General features: G+C 38.9%; 2 protein-coding genes and 1 long non-coding RNA gene across 5 annotated transcripts in view; 2 read left to right on the top strand and 1 right to left on the bottom strand.

Annotated features, from left to right (window-relative positions):
* cica (capicua transcriptional repressor a) overlaps positions 1 to 4,395 on the top strand; it is a 43,849-nt gene extending 39,454 nt beyond the window's left edge. For 2 of the 3 annotated variants that reach the window (XM_015000540.2, XM_015000767.2), the window contains exons 21-22: positions 407 to 535; positions 677 to 4,395. In XM_015000540.2, coding sequence (XP_014856026.2) covers positions 407 to 535; positions 677 to 918 — 371 coding nt within the window. In that variant the 3' untranslated portion in view covers positions 919 to 4,395. The remainder of the gene's footprint in view (positions 1 to 406; positions 536 to 676) is intronic. The other variant, XM_015000690.2, reaches the window with a different exon arrangement.
* LOC148156592 (uncharacterized) lies at positions 326 to 723 on the bottom strand. Its single transcript, XR_015764681.1, has 2 exons — positions 639 to 723; positions 326 to 553 (listed from the first exon to the last, which is right to left on the bottom strand). It is a non-coding gene; the product is annotated as an uncharacterized LOC148156592 (long non-coding RNA).
* An 850-nt stretch (positions 4,396 to 5,245) lies between the features above and the next one.
* On the top strand, positions 5,246 to 16,816 carry gsk3aa (glycogen synthase kinase 3 alpha a). The gene is made up of 11 exons (XM_015001654.2): positions 5,246 to 5,610; positions 8,923 to 9,008; positions 9,760 to 9,861; positions 9,952 to 10,035; positions 10,356 to 10,466; positions 10,538 to 10,668; positions 10,738 to 10,942; positions 11,232 to 11,327; positions 11,499 to 11,685; positions 11,766 to 11,843; positions 12,984 to 16,816. Exons 1-11 carry the CDS (start codon positions 5,436 to 5,438, stop codon positions 13,043 to 13,045), a joined length of 1,317 nt encoding a protein of 438 aa, XP_014857140.1. The 5' UTR covers positions 5,246 to 5,435; the 3' UTR covers positions 13,046 to 16,816.
* The last annotated feature ends 464 nt before the right edge of the window (positions 16,817 to 17,280 follow it).

Consider the following 17,280-nt stretch of genomic DNA (forward strand, 5'->3'; position numbering starts at 1 on the left):
TGTCAGTAATGTCTTAATATTAATGCAAAAGTACTAGTTCCACTGGCAGATTATTTCACTAAAAACCACACATTTTTCCCATATGAAATAATCTATATCTAATCTAACCAGAACTTTTTATCAGTATTAAGGGCTTATTTAAAACTAGCTCCTACATCTTGCTGAAAAGTTACTTTGTGTTATTCCAAGTGTACTAACATATTTGGAATATTGGTAAGATTTTGTATTTTTGCAGTGGAACCTTCGGAGACACATAAAGACGGTTACAAAGTCAAACCGCTTTGAACTGCCTTGTTTCTTAAATATGTTATACAAATAAGCTTGGTAATACTTAGCACGATTTTATTTTATCTTTTGGCAGTGAGATGATGCATGGACCGTTTTGTGAGGTTGATTTTTGTTCCAGCAGGTCCGGAAGGCGACGTCCCGCTGGGAGACCCGGACAGGGTTCCATACTCGTCTCTGCGGAGGACACTGGACCAACGCCGCGCGCTGGTCATGCAGCTTTTTCAGGAACACGGCTTCTTTCCTTCAGGTACATCCAGTCTCTGTCCTAATAAAAGCAATTAAAGTGAAGTCTAGTTTTATTTTGAACTGCTGTGTTGCTGAAATGTCCTATACAAATAAACTTGATTAACTGAACATTCTCCTCCTCTTCTCCGTCTCGTCTCTGCAGCTCAGGCCACGGCTTCCTTCCAGGCGCGCTACCCAGACACATTCCCCACCAAGTTGTGTCTGCAGCTGAAGATCCGTGAGGTTCGTCAGAAGATCATGCAGACGGCGACGCCGGGGACGCTCGAGCTGTCCGAAGCCGGGCCCACCCTGTCCCACGGCCAATCAGCTCGGGACGATGGCGGGGCGGAGCATCAGGGAGACAAAGGCCAAAACTTGGAGGAACCGAAAAACGAAGGATCGTAAAAAACAAACAAAACGGAGGAGATCAGGAAAATAATTTCACTGAAAGACGAAGAGAGAAGGGTGTGTGGCACTGATTTCCACTAGACCTGGGCAAAAATAAGACTCCTCAAGACTAGCTTTGATTGTCTAATCTTAACGTGTGGGAACCACAGCAAGTGCTTCTTGAATTTCCTTTCATCCTGAATGTTGCCCAGGTCTGCGCTCAGCACATTGCAGCAGTTTGGGACTCAAACTCTGCGGTACATACTCTCTATCTCTCTGGTACACACACACACACACAAACCAAATCAGACTGTTACGCTTGGTTGTTGCCGCAACCAAGGACATGACACACAAAGGCACTATGTCACTTACCTTAGCGTGCAGATGCAGTTTGCTGTTGCCAGCCAGCCAGCCACCCCTCAGATGCCATCGACCTGACCTCTGACCTCCTCAGCACCGTGGTCGGGCCGCAAACACAACCCCAACGACCTCCACTGATAACTCACAGCCCCTCGATGCTGCAGGACAGACAGCACACACACACACACACACACACACACACACGAAGATAATCAACCCGGGTCGGAGTAAGCCATCGGCCTGCACCGTTTCACGTGATTGTAGAGAGTCGGAGATGCAGAATCGGGATGTAGTGACCAATCTTTGCACCTTCAGTTGTTGCCATTACGACGGACGGAGCCGGATATCTGAGTCTGTATGAGATTATGTAAAGATTTGGAGGCATAAACTCCAGAAAAGCAGGATCTTAACCAAACTTCTCAGAAACGACGTTGCTTTTCTTCTCGTTATCGTTGCCGTGGAAATAACCAGTTTTACCGTGGCCTGTTTTTTCTCTCTCTCTCGTGGCTCTTATTGTGTTTCTTCTCCAGCATAAAAACTTTTTAAAAAAGAAGAGAAAGAAAGCGGGAAACTGGACGAAGAAGGGGATAAAATCCGTCTGCGCCCTCCCTTCTCCACCTGGACTCAGAAACAGGGCGGGGCGGGGTTTGTGGTTTTGTAAAGAAAAACAAAAAAATTGTCGAAATCAGGTGTTTGCACAATTTGTGCGGCCTCTTGTTGTCGAGGGGGGTCGCCACAAGTTCAATCAGGAAAGTATTGTTTTTAAGAGATTGTTTTAGTAAAATTAACCTTGTTCCGTATGTTTTCCCAACCCATCTTTACCGCCCCCATTCAAAGATTTGTTAGAAAGTGCCCTTAAGCACTGGTCGCGGGTCAAGCGCTATGTAGCTCAGGATGGTTCTGTTCTGGTTAGGGTTCAGTTCAGGGAAAGCAGATCCTAGACCAGCCCTGGAGGGCAAAACCTGGAGCCCTCCCACCCTTTCTCCTCTTCCCTCTCTCCCTCTCGTTTCGACACTTTATCCTTTCCCATCAAATGGTGCAATAGGACTTTTATTTTTTTTTTGGAAATAGGTTTTTATTTTGGGCGGGGAGGGGCAAGGCTTTGTGCCATAGATATTAAATTGAGGGCAGCACTGCAAAAACATAAAATCTTACCAAGTATTTTTGGTCTAGCGTAAAGTGCAAATATCTTACTACACTTGAAATAAGATAAAGTAACTTACAAATTACTTTCATCAAGATATAGGAGCTTGTTTTAACTGCAAAAACACAAAATATTAGTGTTTTCATTCTAGTACAAATATCTTGGTATGCAATATTTTGCTTTATTCTTCCTGCAAAAGGAAAGTTTATTTGTACACCTTATTTCAGAAATAAGGCAGTGCACCATACAAACTTAACACAGTAACCAGTTATTAAACAATCATCATTGAATATACATGACAGAAGACTGACTTCGTAACTGTCTTTCTGTGTCTCTGAAGGTTCCACTGAAAAAACACAAAGTCCTAAAAAAATTTTTTGTCTAGTTTGTATTGTGAATATCTTAGTGTACTTGAAATAAGACAAATAACTTAGATGTAACTTTTCAGCAAGTTGTAGGAGCTTGTTTTATGTCATTCATTTCTCGATATTGATGAAAACATTATTGTCTCGTTGGCATATTATTCCACCTATATATGTGAAAAATGTCTTATTGTAAGTGAGCTTATACGTTTTCATCAATATTAAGAAATCTTTCACTTAAAACAAGCTAATGTATCCTGCTGAAAAGTTACATAAGTTTTTATCTTATTTCAGATGGACTAGAAACTACTCTTGGTAAGATTTTGTGTTTTTACAGTGAAGTCAATAATTCCTTAATATTGATTTTAAAAAAGTAGTAAACATTTTAACTTATGGGAAAAACATGTTGTTCCACTTAAAACTAACACTTTTTCCAATCCAAATTCAAAAATATTTTATTGTTCCCAAAGGCAAATTAAATATTAATTCAGAACTCTTCAGAGTTATTGTAGATGGTGATGGCTGTGGGCAGGAAGGATCTCCTGTAGCGGTCTGTGTTGCAGTGAATTTGAAGAAGCCTCTGACTGAAGCCTTTTCCTGGGTTGGGTTGTTAATTTTCTTGATTTTATATAAAATCTTTCTCCAAAAGTTCATCAATTTCAATTAATTATTGACGTAAAACAACTTCTAAGCCTTGCTAAAAGGTTCCTTTTGTTAACTTTCTCTTATTTCAAGCGTATTCAAGATATTTGCACTAGAAACTAGACCACAAATATGTTGTAATATTCTGTGTTTTTGCAGTGCAGTCTGAGAAGAACGAGCTGTTGTGATGAACTAAGGTTTTAAAATAAAAAACAGCAAAAAACAAGAGAATCACAAATATTGTCATTGTTGAAGAGATAGAGAGCATAACTTACTAAAAGTCAACGACAATTATTTGAATAGCACTTTTTTGGCTCTTTGCTTCTTTGGTGAAGAGCGGAGCGGGGGTAGTTCTTATTATGGGTATCTCTTTTATTTCTCTGTATACATATGGATGTGTGACAAAATATATATAAATATATTACAGGTATTTCCATATTTGTGCATCTATGTCTGTGTTTTGGGGGATGTGTATGTTTTTGCACATGCAGGCAGGTCTCCTTTCACCTCTCAGCAACATCATCGTCAGCATATTTTTCTGTATTCCTACTCAAGAGACGGTATTTTTATAGTCACCGTGACTATTTTCTCAGCCATCTAGACTGTTAATAAACTCAGCTGATTCAGGAGACGTATATATAACGTATGCAGGAGACTCATTTTAGTACATATATGAATAAAGACACACAGGTTAATAGTAGGCTATCCGTTTATGTCACTATGGGGGTTCTTTAGGGCTGTTGAGTGTCGATCTGCGTGCATGTGCGATCACATGCGCTCTTGCACACACCCGCACAGACATGCATGCATTCACACACATGTATGCGTGTACACTGTATGATTGTGCTTCTAAAATAAATCTGTCCTTACTTTGGAGAAGGAATTTGTAGGATGAGCGATGTGTTATCTCATAAGCAGGCATGTTGACCATGTGCAATATTTCTAAATGACAACAAAAAGAAACTAAATATTAAAGATCTAACACAATGCCTTGTGTTGTTGAGTTTTTATCTGTAGTTTGCCTACTTTATTTTACATGTAGAGAAAGATGCAATCTTCTAGATAAATATTTAAAAGAACCAGGTATAGTTTCTTAATGTAAAGGCAACATTTTAAATTTTTGTTCTGTGATATTTGTACTAGATTTCCACAAAGAATGGCACTAAAAGTACCAGTAGTGGTTTATTATTTATTTTCTTTAGTCATTCTTTAACCTTTTCATACACATGTGAAAGAAGAAAAGCAATGGCAAAAGAAAAAAACTGGACAGAACTAAGAAATAATATTTAAATTCCTGTTGAATCCATAGACAAACTTGTAAAAGACTAATCATATTCAAACTGTATTTTGTTTAGCAAATTATTTTTATACTTTTTTATAATTTAAAGAGTGAAAAATGCTTAATATGCTTTTAGATCTTTGAAAAGGACAACAAACTTCCTAAAGTAGATATTTGTTTAAATTTATAAGCTGACTTTAAAAGAAAATCATGAGACATTTGTGGCTCTAAATGAGTTCTATCTGGCTGTCTTGAGGGCAAAAAGACTGAAAAGTACAAATTGAAAAACATAGATTCATAATACAATTTTAAATTCTTAAATTTCCAGGTTCTTTCCAGAAAATTTCAGAAATTAATCTCAATATTTCTGAGTTTTTTGGTGGAAATGTCATTTTTTCCATTTGCAGTATCCCTAAAGTAGTCTAAAGTCTATAGGTTTACTGCTTAAATTGGGATGTTTGTGAGTCGTAAATGTGAATTATTTTTGTTTTATATTTAATATTTTGTTTAATAATAAATGCTCAAATTGTTGAGGGTTTAAAGCAGCCTCAGTAGCTTCGTACTCCATTTCCCAGGTGGCATTGCGGGAGCTCCGTTTCTAGGTGTCTAGCAACAGCTTTCAGCCCAGACAGCTGGCGGCGGCAACTGGAGCGCTATTTTATAACATTATTCGCTGCCGGTTGTTCATAATTATTAGTCACTAAGCTGAAAACAGTGGGAAAAATAACTCTGACCTCTGCTCAGAGATATGAGCGGCAGCGGGCGGCCCAGGACCAGCTCGTTTGCTGAGCCGCCAGGTGTTCCAGGAGCCCTTGCAGCCTCCGCCGGATCAGCCGCTGCCGTGGGGAGCAGCACAGGAAAGTCCGGGGTCCCGCAGGCCTCCGGCAGCAGCTCGTCGGGATGCTCGAACCTTAAGCTTTCCAGTGAGTTATTTATACCTATTAGTTCTTAGCTTCAACTTTTATCCCATGCATATATTACAGCAGCAATTTTAATGTTCAAAAATAACTAGATACAGAGAAAAGTCATTTTCTCTCTGTGTAACGAATAGCTAGCATGCTAACAAGATTGCTAACAAGTTCGTTAGCAAGGCAGGGTTTTTTTCCAGTTGGAATAGTTACTATGCTAACGAACTTATTAGCATGCTAGCTAGCCTGGCTGTTTTAGCCACTTGTTTTGTTAGTTCCCGGTCCGGATGATATCACCTCCCTCCGCTGTGACTCCAGTTCAGAAGATTATTATAATGCCAGGGTATCAGGTGATCATCTGAATTTAAAATATAAAACCATGTCTAGCGGGGCTCGGGTTAATTTTACTGGGGTCAGATGGGAGTGAGAACATGAATTAGTCGGTGGTTCTTTGTGGCAAAGCCAGGCTCGGATAACTTGGATGCAGCATCGGCTCGGCTCTTTTGTTGGTGTTCGTATGAGAGGGGCATCAGCTGTCGGTCTGACTCGCCTGGGGTTGGGTCAGGGCGGACCGATGCTCACCCACCAAGGTCACCTGTGGGGCGAAGACTCGGCAGCAGGTGGCCGACGCCTGGAGGATGCAAGTGATGCACGTCCAGCTTCAAAACACTGATGTCTTCTGGGATTTCAATGAGTTTGTTTTCTTACTCAGAAACTAATATGAAACATATGAAATCCATTTTAAATGTAGTATTCAAAGAGTCTTTGTGGTAGCAGTCAGTCTTGCAACAAATCTAAAGAAGCCTCTGACTGAAGAAGTCTCATGACTGTCCTGACATCTTAATAATTCAATATCTGGGCAGAAAAGACTATATTTTACAGTAGCAATTTCTTGGAAAACTTTATTTGTCAAATAATATACCTTTACATAAGAGGCTAAAATTCAGTCTAGATTTTATAATTTCTGTATTGTGAGTGAATTAAGTAAGGCGTGGTCACAGTATTCAAAGCTCAAGTAAGTTGCTTGTGTCTAGAATCTCTAGATTCGTTGTGTTTTCCTAATAAAATCCACATGGTTCAATTTATCCTTCAGCTAGATTGTGCTAGCATACTCTGATCATGTGTTAGCTCCAGTTCAAAGTAATATAACACAAATATATTGTCATCGCAGGATCTGTGATCTATGCATGTTGCCAAGGACTATTAGGAGTGGAGTGATTGTTGCTAATATATTCAAAGTGTTAGCCGGCTAATATTGGCCACTGTTGTTCAGGTCAGACACAGTTAAGATCACCCAAAATGCTAAAAGTCACAGAAAAATGCAGGTATGTCGAGAGCTGAAAATAGGCAGATATCACAGACAATATTATCATTTATCACAATTATTTCTGGGACAATTTATCATCCAGATGTATTGTGACAGTCTTAAACTCAATATTGAATGATTGTCTAATGTTGTGCATCTTTTGTTTAAATCAGTAAAATCTTAAACCTTTATTTCTTTGCATTTTAGGTATTTGGAAGCGGTAAACAGTTACTTTTACAGATTTGGATATAAAGAAGCAGTCAAACAACACTAGATGCACAAAAATGTTGTGAACATTGAGGATGGGTCAACGTATATTAGGAATGTTTGTCTTTAAGTCGCTATGAGTGAAGTTGAAGTAGGTTTTTCCTGTAGTTTGGTAGAAAAAAGGGACTGAAGCATTTCCTGTTTCTCTTGATGGAAATGTGTAGCTTTGAAAATTGCAGCGTGGTCATTTCTCCCCAGTAATTTAAGGTTTTAAAGGTTTTTCAAGGCTGCAGAGCCTGGAAGAAAATGGAGATTAAAACCTACAACAAACCCTTTGGTACGGTTTATGACTGAGAATATTAAAGGCTGTAGAAAAAGTTCCAAAACTGAGGAAAAAGTGGAATTTGATATCAAAAAATGGCACAGCAACCAGCATTTTACTTCTTATCTACTTATTTACATTTGTCCAGAGGATGAACCTTGTAGTTTGGGTAAAGAACTCAGTGACCCTGGTTAACCGATACCGATACCAGCAGTGTTAGGGTTAGATAACCAGCACGCTTCATGGACTGATGATGGTTTACCATGCAGAAAAAGGCAAAGATGTCGGCCTGTCATGATCACAAACTATCCCAGAAATTATAATATTGACACAATTTTCAGCCAAAATACTAGTAATAATGGCTTATTAATTTAAGCATACTCACCCAAAGATAATAGAAAAAAGCACTGATTTCTAAAGAACATTTAACACTGGAGCTGGAAAACATTTTAAATAAATAAAACAACCAAAATACCATTAATTAAAATTAATTATGAAATTTGCATTTCAAGAAATAACCATTCAGCTTTGACAGGGAAAACGGGGAAAAGGGGCAGGTAGTGCAAACTAATTACTTCATACTGAGTATCAAAAGTTTGCAGCGTTTCTCAAAATGGCAGCTTTTCAGTGATATTAAAGGGGAGTGTCTCTTTAATGACTGTTCAAATAAAAATTACCTACATTAAAAAAAAAATTCTCACTTTTTTGTAAAATTGCTTTTTTCCTCAGATTTGAATTTCTCATAATTCTCACTTTTTTATCATAATTCATTATTCTCAAATATTTTCAATTTTTTTCTCCATAATTCTGACTTTTTTTCCTCAATTTTTTTTTCTCAGAAATTTTTAATTTTCTGAGAAATAAAGCTAATGTAGCCCATCCGTTTCTTTCCGTGATGTGAGACACATATCCAGGTTGCCGGTGCTGCTAGCAATTAGCTTACTTCATTTTTCATTCAATAAATCAAACAGTATTTAGTTGATATATGTATATATCAATATATATTGATATACACATAAAAACAAACCTAAGGAATGTATTGTAAAATGTAAACATATGAAATATTCTTGAAATAACTCCTCATTCTGCCACACATGGCTGCATCCCTGAATGAGTCAATAAATTAGCTCCAGCTGGCATTACAAGAAATAAAATATTTCCTCTATAAATTAGTTAATTAGATGTCGGACTTTTCCTTTGAAGCTGGATTGTGTGACAGAATAATCCTTTTAAATGCTGGCTGGCATCACTGAACGCAGCTCTGCAGAATAAAGACAATGTTGGCCTATTTTTGCGGCTTCCCAGGTTAATTAGTCACACAGCCATGAATATGAACTCTGCCACTCTGTGTATTAAAATCCATCCAACATAAATATTCCTCCAGGAAGCAGAGAGAAGGTCCAGACATTTAATCCATAATGATCTTATCTTTAACATCTTTTAGACTTTATCCCTAGATGTTTGATTAAACCTGTTGTTGCTTGTTGCCTAGGAGACATTGGGAAGGTGACAACGGTCGTAGCGACGCCGGGTCAGGGTCCAGACCGCCCACAGGAAGTCTCCTACACCGATATCAAGGTGGCTGTTTACTCTGCTCTCTTTCGCTCTTTAATCATGGCCAAATGTTCCAGGTCACTGAAATGTCGGACTGCAAATAATGCCAAAGACTTTTAATGATTTATTTAGCTGCAAATAGGAAAACTTCTCCATCCAGATGTATTTCTTAGGTGGTAAATAAACAAATAAGACTTTGATTTGTGACTTGGAGCTTTAAATTAAACATTTTCAGTTTATTTTTCCTATGAAGTCAAACGTGTAATTTCTGATGGGAGTTTGCAGAAGCTACAGTATTATTGTATGGAGATCAAATCATGACAAAATTGGCAATAAATGTATAAATAAATAAATGGCTTGATGAATATGTACCAAATATTGCATCCAAAGATAAAAATGAAATTTATTTGATTATAATGTGTGAAAAATTATCACTATTATTTATTGTATTGTTTTAATAATTAGTTAATATTTTATTTCATAATTAATTTTTTTGTAATTATATTATGTATTTAAGGAAAAACAGGAAAGGAGAAAATGTATATGACTAAATAAAGTTATATAAATACAGAATATGAACAAAATTAAAGGATAATGGAATAAAATGGATACTATTAGAACTATGCACCTGGAAATAAATTATAAAATTAAGTCATAGTGATGAAGCTGTTAGTCGGGTTTTCTGTTGCTTTAATAGATTCCAGAATAGACCACAGAACACAGCAGCTCCCATCAGCCTTTACTGGTCTGACTGGTGTTCTGTAAATCCCGGCAGGTTATTGGGAATGGATCGTTTGGCGTCGTGTACCAGGCCCGGCTCATCGACAGCCAGGAGATGGTGGCCATTAAGAAAGTTCTGCAGGATAAGAGGTTTAAGGTGAAGCTTTGGTCTGGACTTTATTTTAATCTGTTGGGTCTTTTACTCTGAAAAACTTCATTTGTTTTTCTCACTTTTTTTTTTTTCCAGAACCGGGAGTTACAGATCATGAGGAAGCTGGATCACTGCAACATCGTCCGTCTGCGATATTTCTTCTACTCCAGCGGCGAGAAGGTTCGGCTCCTCCTCTGGTTTGGGGAAAATGTCCATCCGTCTTTTCAGCTGCCAGTCTTTTCTTCTGTCTTTTTGTCTTTCTGCTTTAAAAATGGCTTTATGATCAGTAGACGTGTAGAAAGTGCACCTTGCTCTTCAGTGGTTCAGTAGTTTGTTGCTATAAACTGAAGCCACGATGGATTCCTGTCAACATGTTTTTATTCTCATGTTTTAAGATTCTCTTAATGTTTTTGGAATATTTAGCTTCAAACAAATTGACGTAAATCTTTCCTGGCAGCTTGTTTTGTTTTTATCTCCTACATCTTTTCTTTCCGTGACAGAAAGATGAGGTTTACCTCAACCTGGTGCTGGATTTTGTCCCTGAGACGGTCTACCGGGTCGCCCGGCACTTCAACAAAACCAAGAGCATCATTCCCATCATTTATGTGAAGGTAAAAACGTCGTCAGACATCAGAAGTTTCGTTTTCCTTCCTGATGTGACCGGCTGTCTTTCCCTGCTCAGGTCTACATGTACCAGTTGTTTCGCAGCCTTGCCTACATCCATTCGCAGGGCGTTTGCCATCGAGACATCAAGCCGCAGAACCTCCTGGTCGACCCGGAAACCGCCGTCCTCAAGCTGTGCGACTTCGGCAGGTGAGTGGCGGGCGATGGTGGTCTCTAAGTGTTTCTGCCATTTTGATGGTTTTCTGTCCTTGCCCTCAGTGCCAAGCAGCTGATTCGCGGCGAGCCCAACGTGTCATACATCTGCTCGCGGTATTACCGCGCCCCGGAGCTCATCTTCGGCGCCACCGACTACACGGCGAACATCGACATCTGGTCGGCCGGCTGCGTGCTGGCGGAGCTGCTGCTGGGTCAGCCCATATTCCCCGGGGACAGCGGCGTCGACCAGCTGGTGGAGATCATCAAGGTGAGGCTGACCTCTGACCTTTGATTCATGCACGTATGGAGTCACACTGCTGCCAAAAAACCCAGAGGAGTGTTTTGGTTTACCGCTTGCCGTGATGCGTTCATGGGCCTGCAGATAAATGGAAAACAGAGCTACTCTTTCATCAGTCCTTTCTTCCATCATTTCTTTGTGGTTCTTGGCAGGAATGTGACTCCATATTACTTCGTTCTTTCAGGAATTCATGCTGAATTTGATTTTAAGCCTCTTACATAATTAATATTTTAATTATTTTTGTTGGGTTGGGTTTAAGGTGCTGGGAACGCCAACGAGGGAACAGATACGAGAGATGAACCCAAACTACACAGAGTTCAAGTTCCCACAGATCAAAGCTCATCCATGGACCAAGGTGAGAAACACTAAAAACAAGTTTTGAATTTTTGGTTAAAGCATGTTTGTTTTTAATTTCAGTAGCTTCAAATTTTTACTTTGAATTTGGAATAATATGCAGCCCTTCAGCTCTTTGGCGCCCTCTGTAGGTGGAACCACCTGATTGCATCGTTTTTTTCCTCTTCTTCAGGTGTTTAAACCTCGTACCTCTCCGGAGGCCATCACCCTCTGCTCCCGGCTGCTGGAGTACACGCCGGCGTCGCGCCTCTCCCCGTTGGAGGCCTGCGCCCACGCCTTCTTCGACGAGCTGCGCCAGCCGAACGCGCGGCTGCCCAGCGGACGCGAGCTGCCCCTGCTCTTCAACTTCAGCACCACAGGTCAGAGCCGCGTTCATCCTCACCGTCCGCCTCAGTTTCTGCATCTTAAGGAGGAGTCTGGTGTTTGCTTTTATGTGCAGAGCTCTCGATCCAGCCTCAGCTGAACTCGATCCTCATCCCTCCTCACGCTCGCTCGCATACGGCTGCTTCTGTCCATGGTGGGAAACCCCTTTTGTCATTTAATCATCATCCTGTTGTATCATAGAAATACCCACGACTCGTCTGAAATCACACCTGATTTGGATTTTATTTGGTGGGCAAACATGAAGCTAAAATAAAGTCTAAAGAATGGAGTTCTCAAAAACTTATGCAAATTAAAATCTGAAAAGTGTGGCATGCATTTCTTATCACTCCCCCCTGACAGGTAAAGACAATTTGTCTTTCCACAGATTCTTAGTTGAAGTTAAGTAGTCCTGAACTTTGACTAGGCCAATATAATTTAAAAATGGCCCATGCTTATTTACATTGATCAACTTTCACCAACCTGCGACAGACTGGCGACCTGTCCAGGGTGACCCCGCCTCTCGCCCAGAACTTTACCTGGAGAGGCACCAGGACCTCCCGACCCCACTAGGGGACAAGGTGTAAAGAAAATGGATGGATGGAACTTTCACCAACCTCTCTGTCCCCATTAAAGAACTGCAAAAAGTATTTTTGGTTTAGTTTCCGGTGGACATAACTTGGTGACAGGAAACAATTTCTGCCTAATATATGAGTTTGTTTTAGATCAATAATCCCTTAATATTGGTTAAAAATGCACTAGTTCCACTGATTGATTTTTACTTATAACAAAACATTTTTGTTATAATGTTTTGTTATAACATGGCCATGCTGCCAGAGGAGTTTCGAGTTGAACATATTTACACACAGAAAATGATTTTTTTTTTTTAATCTTGATTGTTAAATGCTTATATTTTTATTAGGTTTTGACCTAATTACAGCCCTGATTGTGTCCTTTCAGCAAACTGCCTTTTCTTGAGTCTGTGTTCGCCAGTTAACTATTAATCGGTTACTAAATTAATTGAGTTATTTCAGTTAATCGATTCATTACGATTAATCATTTCAGCCCTAAAGGAGAGTGGAAACCCCCCCCACTGATTTCAGACTACAATTTCAGTTGAATTTGATTGGTAGGGATGGGTTGCCGAGGTAACAGAGATTTTAAAAAGATATGAATGGGAATGAGTGAATATGGCCTTTTTGTGTTTATTAGTGAGACGAGATGCATGTTGTTGCTGTTTTTGGACACAAGATGGCAGCATTGCAACAACAACAATCGTTTCGCTGTGTTTCCTCAGATGGTCCCGGTTCAGATTCATCTCACCACAGTTTGCTTCCTGGACCCGTGAACAGCATGTGAAGGGCGAACCAACGACTACCTGCAGGCCTCTCTTTCTCAGACACACACACACACACACGCGCGCGCGCATTCCCACACACACACACACACACACACACACACACACACACACAAGCTCTCTCTGCTGCTTTCTGTCCTCTCTATAATCTGTCTCTGTACAGTAAATCTGTTAAGACTGTTAGCTCTTTAGCTGCCGGGATGGAAACGGCAGGAGGTTGTTGTAGACACACACATACACACGCACACCTGGTGTGGTGGAACGAGGAGGTTCGATAGTGGGGGCTGGTCCTCTGAAAAGAACGTTTTTAATCAGCGTTTTGTTTTTATTTATTTGCCATGTGGTCAAACGTTGATTATTTTTAAAATCAGATCATTTTTTATTCTTACGTGTTTTTAGAACCGCGATGTTTGGAAAATCCAACCCAGAGTTTTGGTGTAAATGAAAACCTCCTGACTAGGATCAGTTGGGCAGGCGGCAGCAGCAGCCACAGAGATCCACTTTAGTCGTGTTTCTCACCTCTTACTTTTGATTTTAGTTTTAATTTAGGATGAAATTGTTGAAAAGTTAGCACTTTTAGCAACATGCAGTTGAGCTTTTTGTGTGGTTTGCTGAACAATTGAGAAACACCAGACCAATGTTCAATCTGAAACGCTTTGCAAAATGACTTCCAGTGACGCCTTTGGCTGTTTCTGACTAATTTCGTCTTTAAACGCATCGGATTTGTCTTGATTTGGAATGTTCTGCACCCGATTTTTGTGCCTCTAAAACATCTGTCTGAGCGTGCAAAGACCGAACAGCCTGTGTTTTTTATTTGATTCTTTTTTTTATGGCTGAAAATGGAGTAAGATGTAGAAATGAAATGGTCTGGATATGAACCCTGCTGAATGCCGCTCCACATCTCAGGTTGTTTAAATGCCAGGAGCAAGACAAGACTGGTCTGTTGGAGACTTTGCTTTAAAATGACAGGTTAACAGAGTTTTACATTAATTCAGCCTTAAATACATGGAAAAATATATGAGGGAGTATTAGGGCCTCTCTAAGAAAATAAAAAATAAACAAGAATAAATTCAAATTCAAAAATACTTTATTGATCCCAGAGGGAAATTAAATGTCATAATATTACAATTTTATTCTTGTATGACTTTATTCTCACACAAGTTTATGAATTAATTCTCATTTTGACTTTATCTTGTAATTTTTGACTTTACATTGTAATTTTATTTATTTTTTCTGAGTATGACCCTAAAACTCTGTCATTAAATAAAAGGTAAAATTGAGCTAACTCCTGCCAGTGTGAAAACCTAAACACTGGATATTATTATTATTAATATTATCAGTTGGCATCTGTTAGTGAGTTTAACAACTTTACAACACAAAAATACTTAACGTTAAAACTCTCAAACACTTCTGATTGGAAACGACTGGCCAATCTTGCATTGCTCCGGTGTGGAGTGCGCAGCGTAGTTTCTCAGTTCTGTTCCTCAGATCATTAGTGCCCTCCTGTGGTTGAAAGTGGTAGCTGCTTGTGACTGCCCACCCTGCTGGATGAAAGATTAACTTTGCGGTTTCTGTAGAAACCTGAGACGTTTAAGTCCTCTCGTCCAACCGTTGTCATTCTGAGCCTCCAAAATGTTTTTGTTTTTACGTCTATTATCAGTTCAGGGTTTTCATTTGCATCTCTTTTGGTTTATTTGCTTTTAAAAGCGAGCTGCAGCCCCTCAAAATCGAGCAGCTTTAAGATTGCAATTTTACTGCGTATCTGACAGAATTAATAAAAGCTTTTAGGGAGAAAAATAAATGTAGAAATCCAGCGAATGTAAATCCTTGTGTTTGTGTCTGAGATTCTTACTGCGGTCCGAACTGTACGGTACCGGTGTTAGTCAGCAGAGCAGAACACGTGAAAGTTCGTAGTGTAGCGTGTTTGAACCATACGGGCCGCCTGGTGTTTCGCGTCGCTGCCAGCCGGTTTCTAACCGGTAACCTTCGGGTCTGATGAGGTCACTGCCGCCCACATCCTGCTTCCCTCCCTGCCCAGCGTCCGCTGCGTGCCGCCCTTCGTCCCTGCAGGGGGCGCCACCGTTCACGCTCAGAGCTGTCCAGATTACTGCGGCAATGAAAAAGCGTGAAATGAAAACGGATAAAATAAACAAAACCCCTGCAGGGAGGAAATCAGGCGTGTAGCGCCGATTTTTCTCCCACAGAAGCCATTTATTTCCTTATTGCACATGTAAATATCACTGATTTTATTTCTTTTTATTACAGACAGAGTTGGTTATATTTGACCTCCCTCATTCTGTCGATTTCTTAGTTTGTAAATAGTTTTTTTTTTTTTTTCCTCCACGATTCAAAATGTAAATACTGCAAAAAAGCATAAAACAACCACTCATCATGTTTGCAGATGATGTTTTTCTCTCTTTCTATTGTTTTGTAAAAACTGTGAAGAATCTTGGCTGTTCTCCTTCTCCAGTCCGATCCGGGTTTGGTCCGGTCCTGTCTGGTTCTGACCCAAAATATTGTCTTCCTCTAACCAAACAAGACTGAATGTAGTCAGCTGGGGTCTAAAAGGTCAAACAGATTTATTAAAATAGTTTCCTTTTTAAAAACTGCATGCTTTTTTTAAAAATTATTTTCCAAACATTTGGAGAATTTTCGGCCATTTTTTCCATCTCCAAAACAATTAAATTTGTATTTTGGGGTTTTTATTTAAATGTTCTGGACATCATGACACAACACTGCGCTGAAAAAGAAATCCAAGTTGAATTATTCTAGATAAAAATTATGATTCTTCTTCTAATTTGCTCTACTTTTTTTTTTAATCCCCTAAATAAGTGATGATGTTTCAGCATCTTAACTGAACCTGTTTTAAGAATCATGAGTCCATTTTAAAGTGCTGATCTCAGCACAATAAAATAAGGAAAATGATTTATTATAAAAAGTTTTTGATTTTTCTTTTTCAATAATTGAGATTTGAATACTTTATAAAATTATGAATAAAGTTGGGAAGCTAGAATGTAAATGAATTTTTTTTTTCTTATAATTGTGTAATTAATGTCAGAAATTTTATATTTTTCATAGCGATTTGCCACATTTTTGTTTTTTTATTTAAAATAACCTTAATACTCCGTCATGCCTTTGACACACTGATGACTTTATTTACATATGAAGTTAACTGCATATTTCAAAATGGACCAAAAATTCACAGAAATGTAAACATATGCAGGTTTGCATCGAGGTGAAACATTTCTTTACATTTCTGTGTCTAAAGTTATGCTACTATATTACTTAATTACTTATTTATACAGTTTGATGTAATCTTTTTAAATTCTTTATCTTGTTAGAATTATGCGCTCTTGCAGTGGGAACTTTATGTATGTTTAAAGCTGTATGTACTTTATGCAGGCTGAATTTCAAGACTCTTTCACCCAGAATTCTCATTATTTACAGTTTCCAGCCTGTAGGTGGCGCCGTTCGGACATGAAGTGGTTAGTTGGTGATATTTTGGACCAGAACCTTGCGCTGTCTCTGACTGCAATATTAAAATACTGTGCAGTATTTTACAGAAATATTTCACATTACCTCAAATCTTTTATTAATCTGATGTGTTGCTCGTTGTTTTTTCTTTTTCCTGTGATAAGCTGTTGATGTTGGTTCTGACCCGGTGGACTGTTCAAGTGGCGAAGGCTGAAGGAGAGAAAAACACAAAGCTGTCCGTCTGTGTTATATGTGTGTATGATATCGACTCATTTGCTGTAATAAAGTGGTGAAACTGTGTTTAAAATGTTCGTCTGAATCATTTCAAAAGTTCTAAATTGCAGCTTTATTGAATTTATGTGGATTTGATATTTAAAACATGGTTTTTCTCATGTAGGATTTCAACTTTTGGATCCATTCATGACTGCTTCTGTTTCTCTGCCTGTTTTCTTAAAGATTTTTTAGAGTTTCTTCACTGCGTATACAATATTTCCTTTTCTGAACCTTTTGATTTCAGACATCTTGAATCATTGGACAGAAATGCAATGTATACTTTTCTGATCTTAGAGTTCTTCATCAGAAACTCTAGAAACTGAGTGAGTTGGATAAATAGATAAAGAAAATCCACTAAATATAATCGTAACAGAAATTTTCTTGTGAAAAATTGTAAATTTGCAAGATCAAAGGTGATCTTGATCAGTTTAAGCCTTTATGGTTGAAGGCTTAAATTGCTGATATTAAAATGAATGAAAAAGGTTTTCGA

This window comes from Poecilia mexicana, unplaced genomic scaffold (genome assembly GCF_051168715.1).
Source record: "Poecilia mexicana isolate PSO_F unplaced genomic scaffold, ASM5116871v1 scaffold_11, whole genome shotgun sequence".
Lineage (NCBI taxonomy): Eukaryota > Metazoa > Chordata > Actinopteri > Cyprinodontiformes > Poeciliidae > Poecilia > Poecilia mexicana.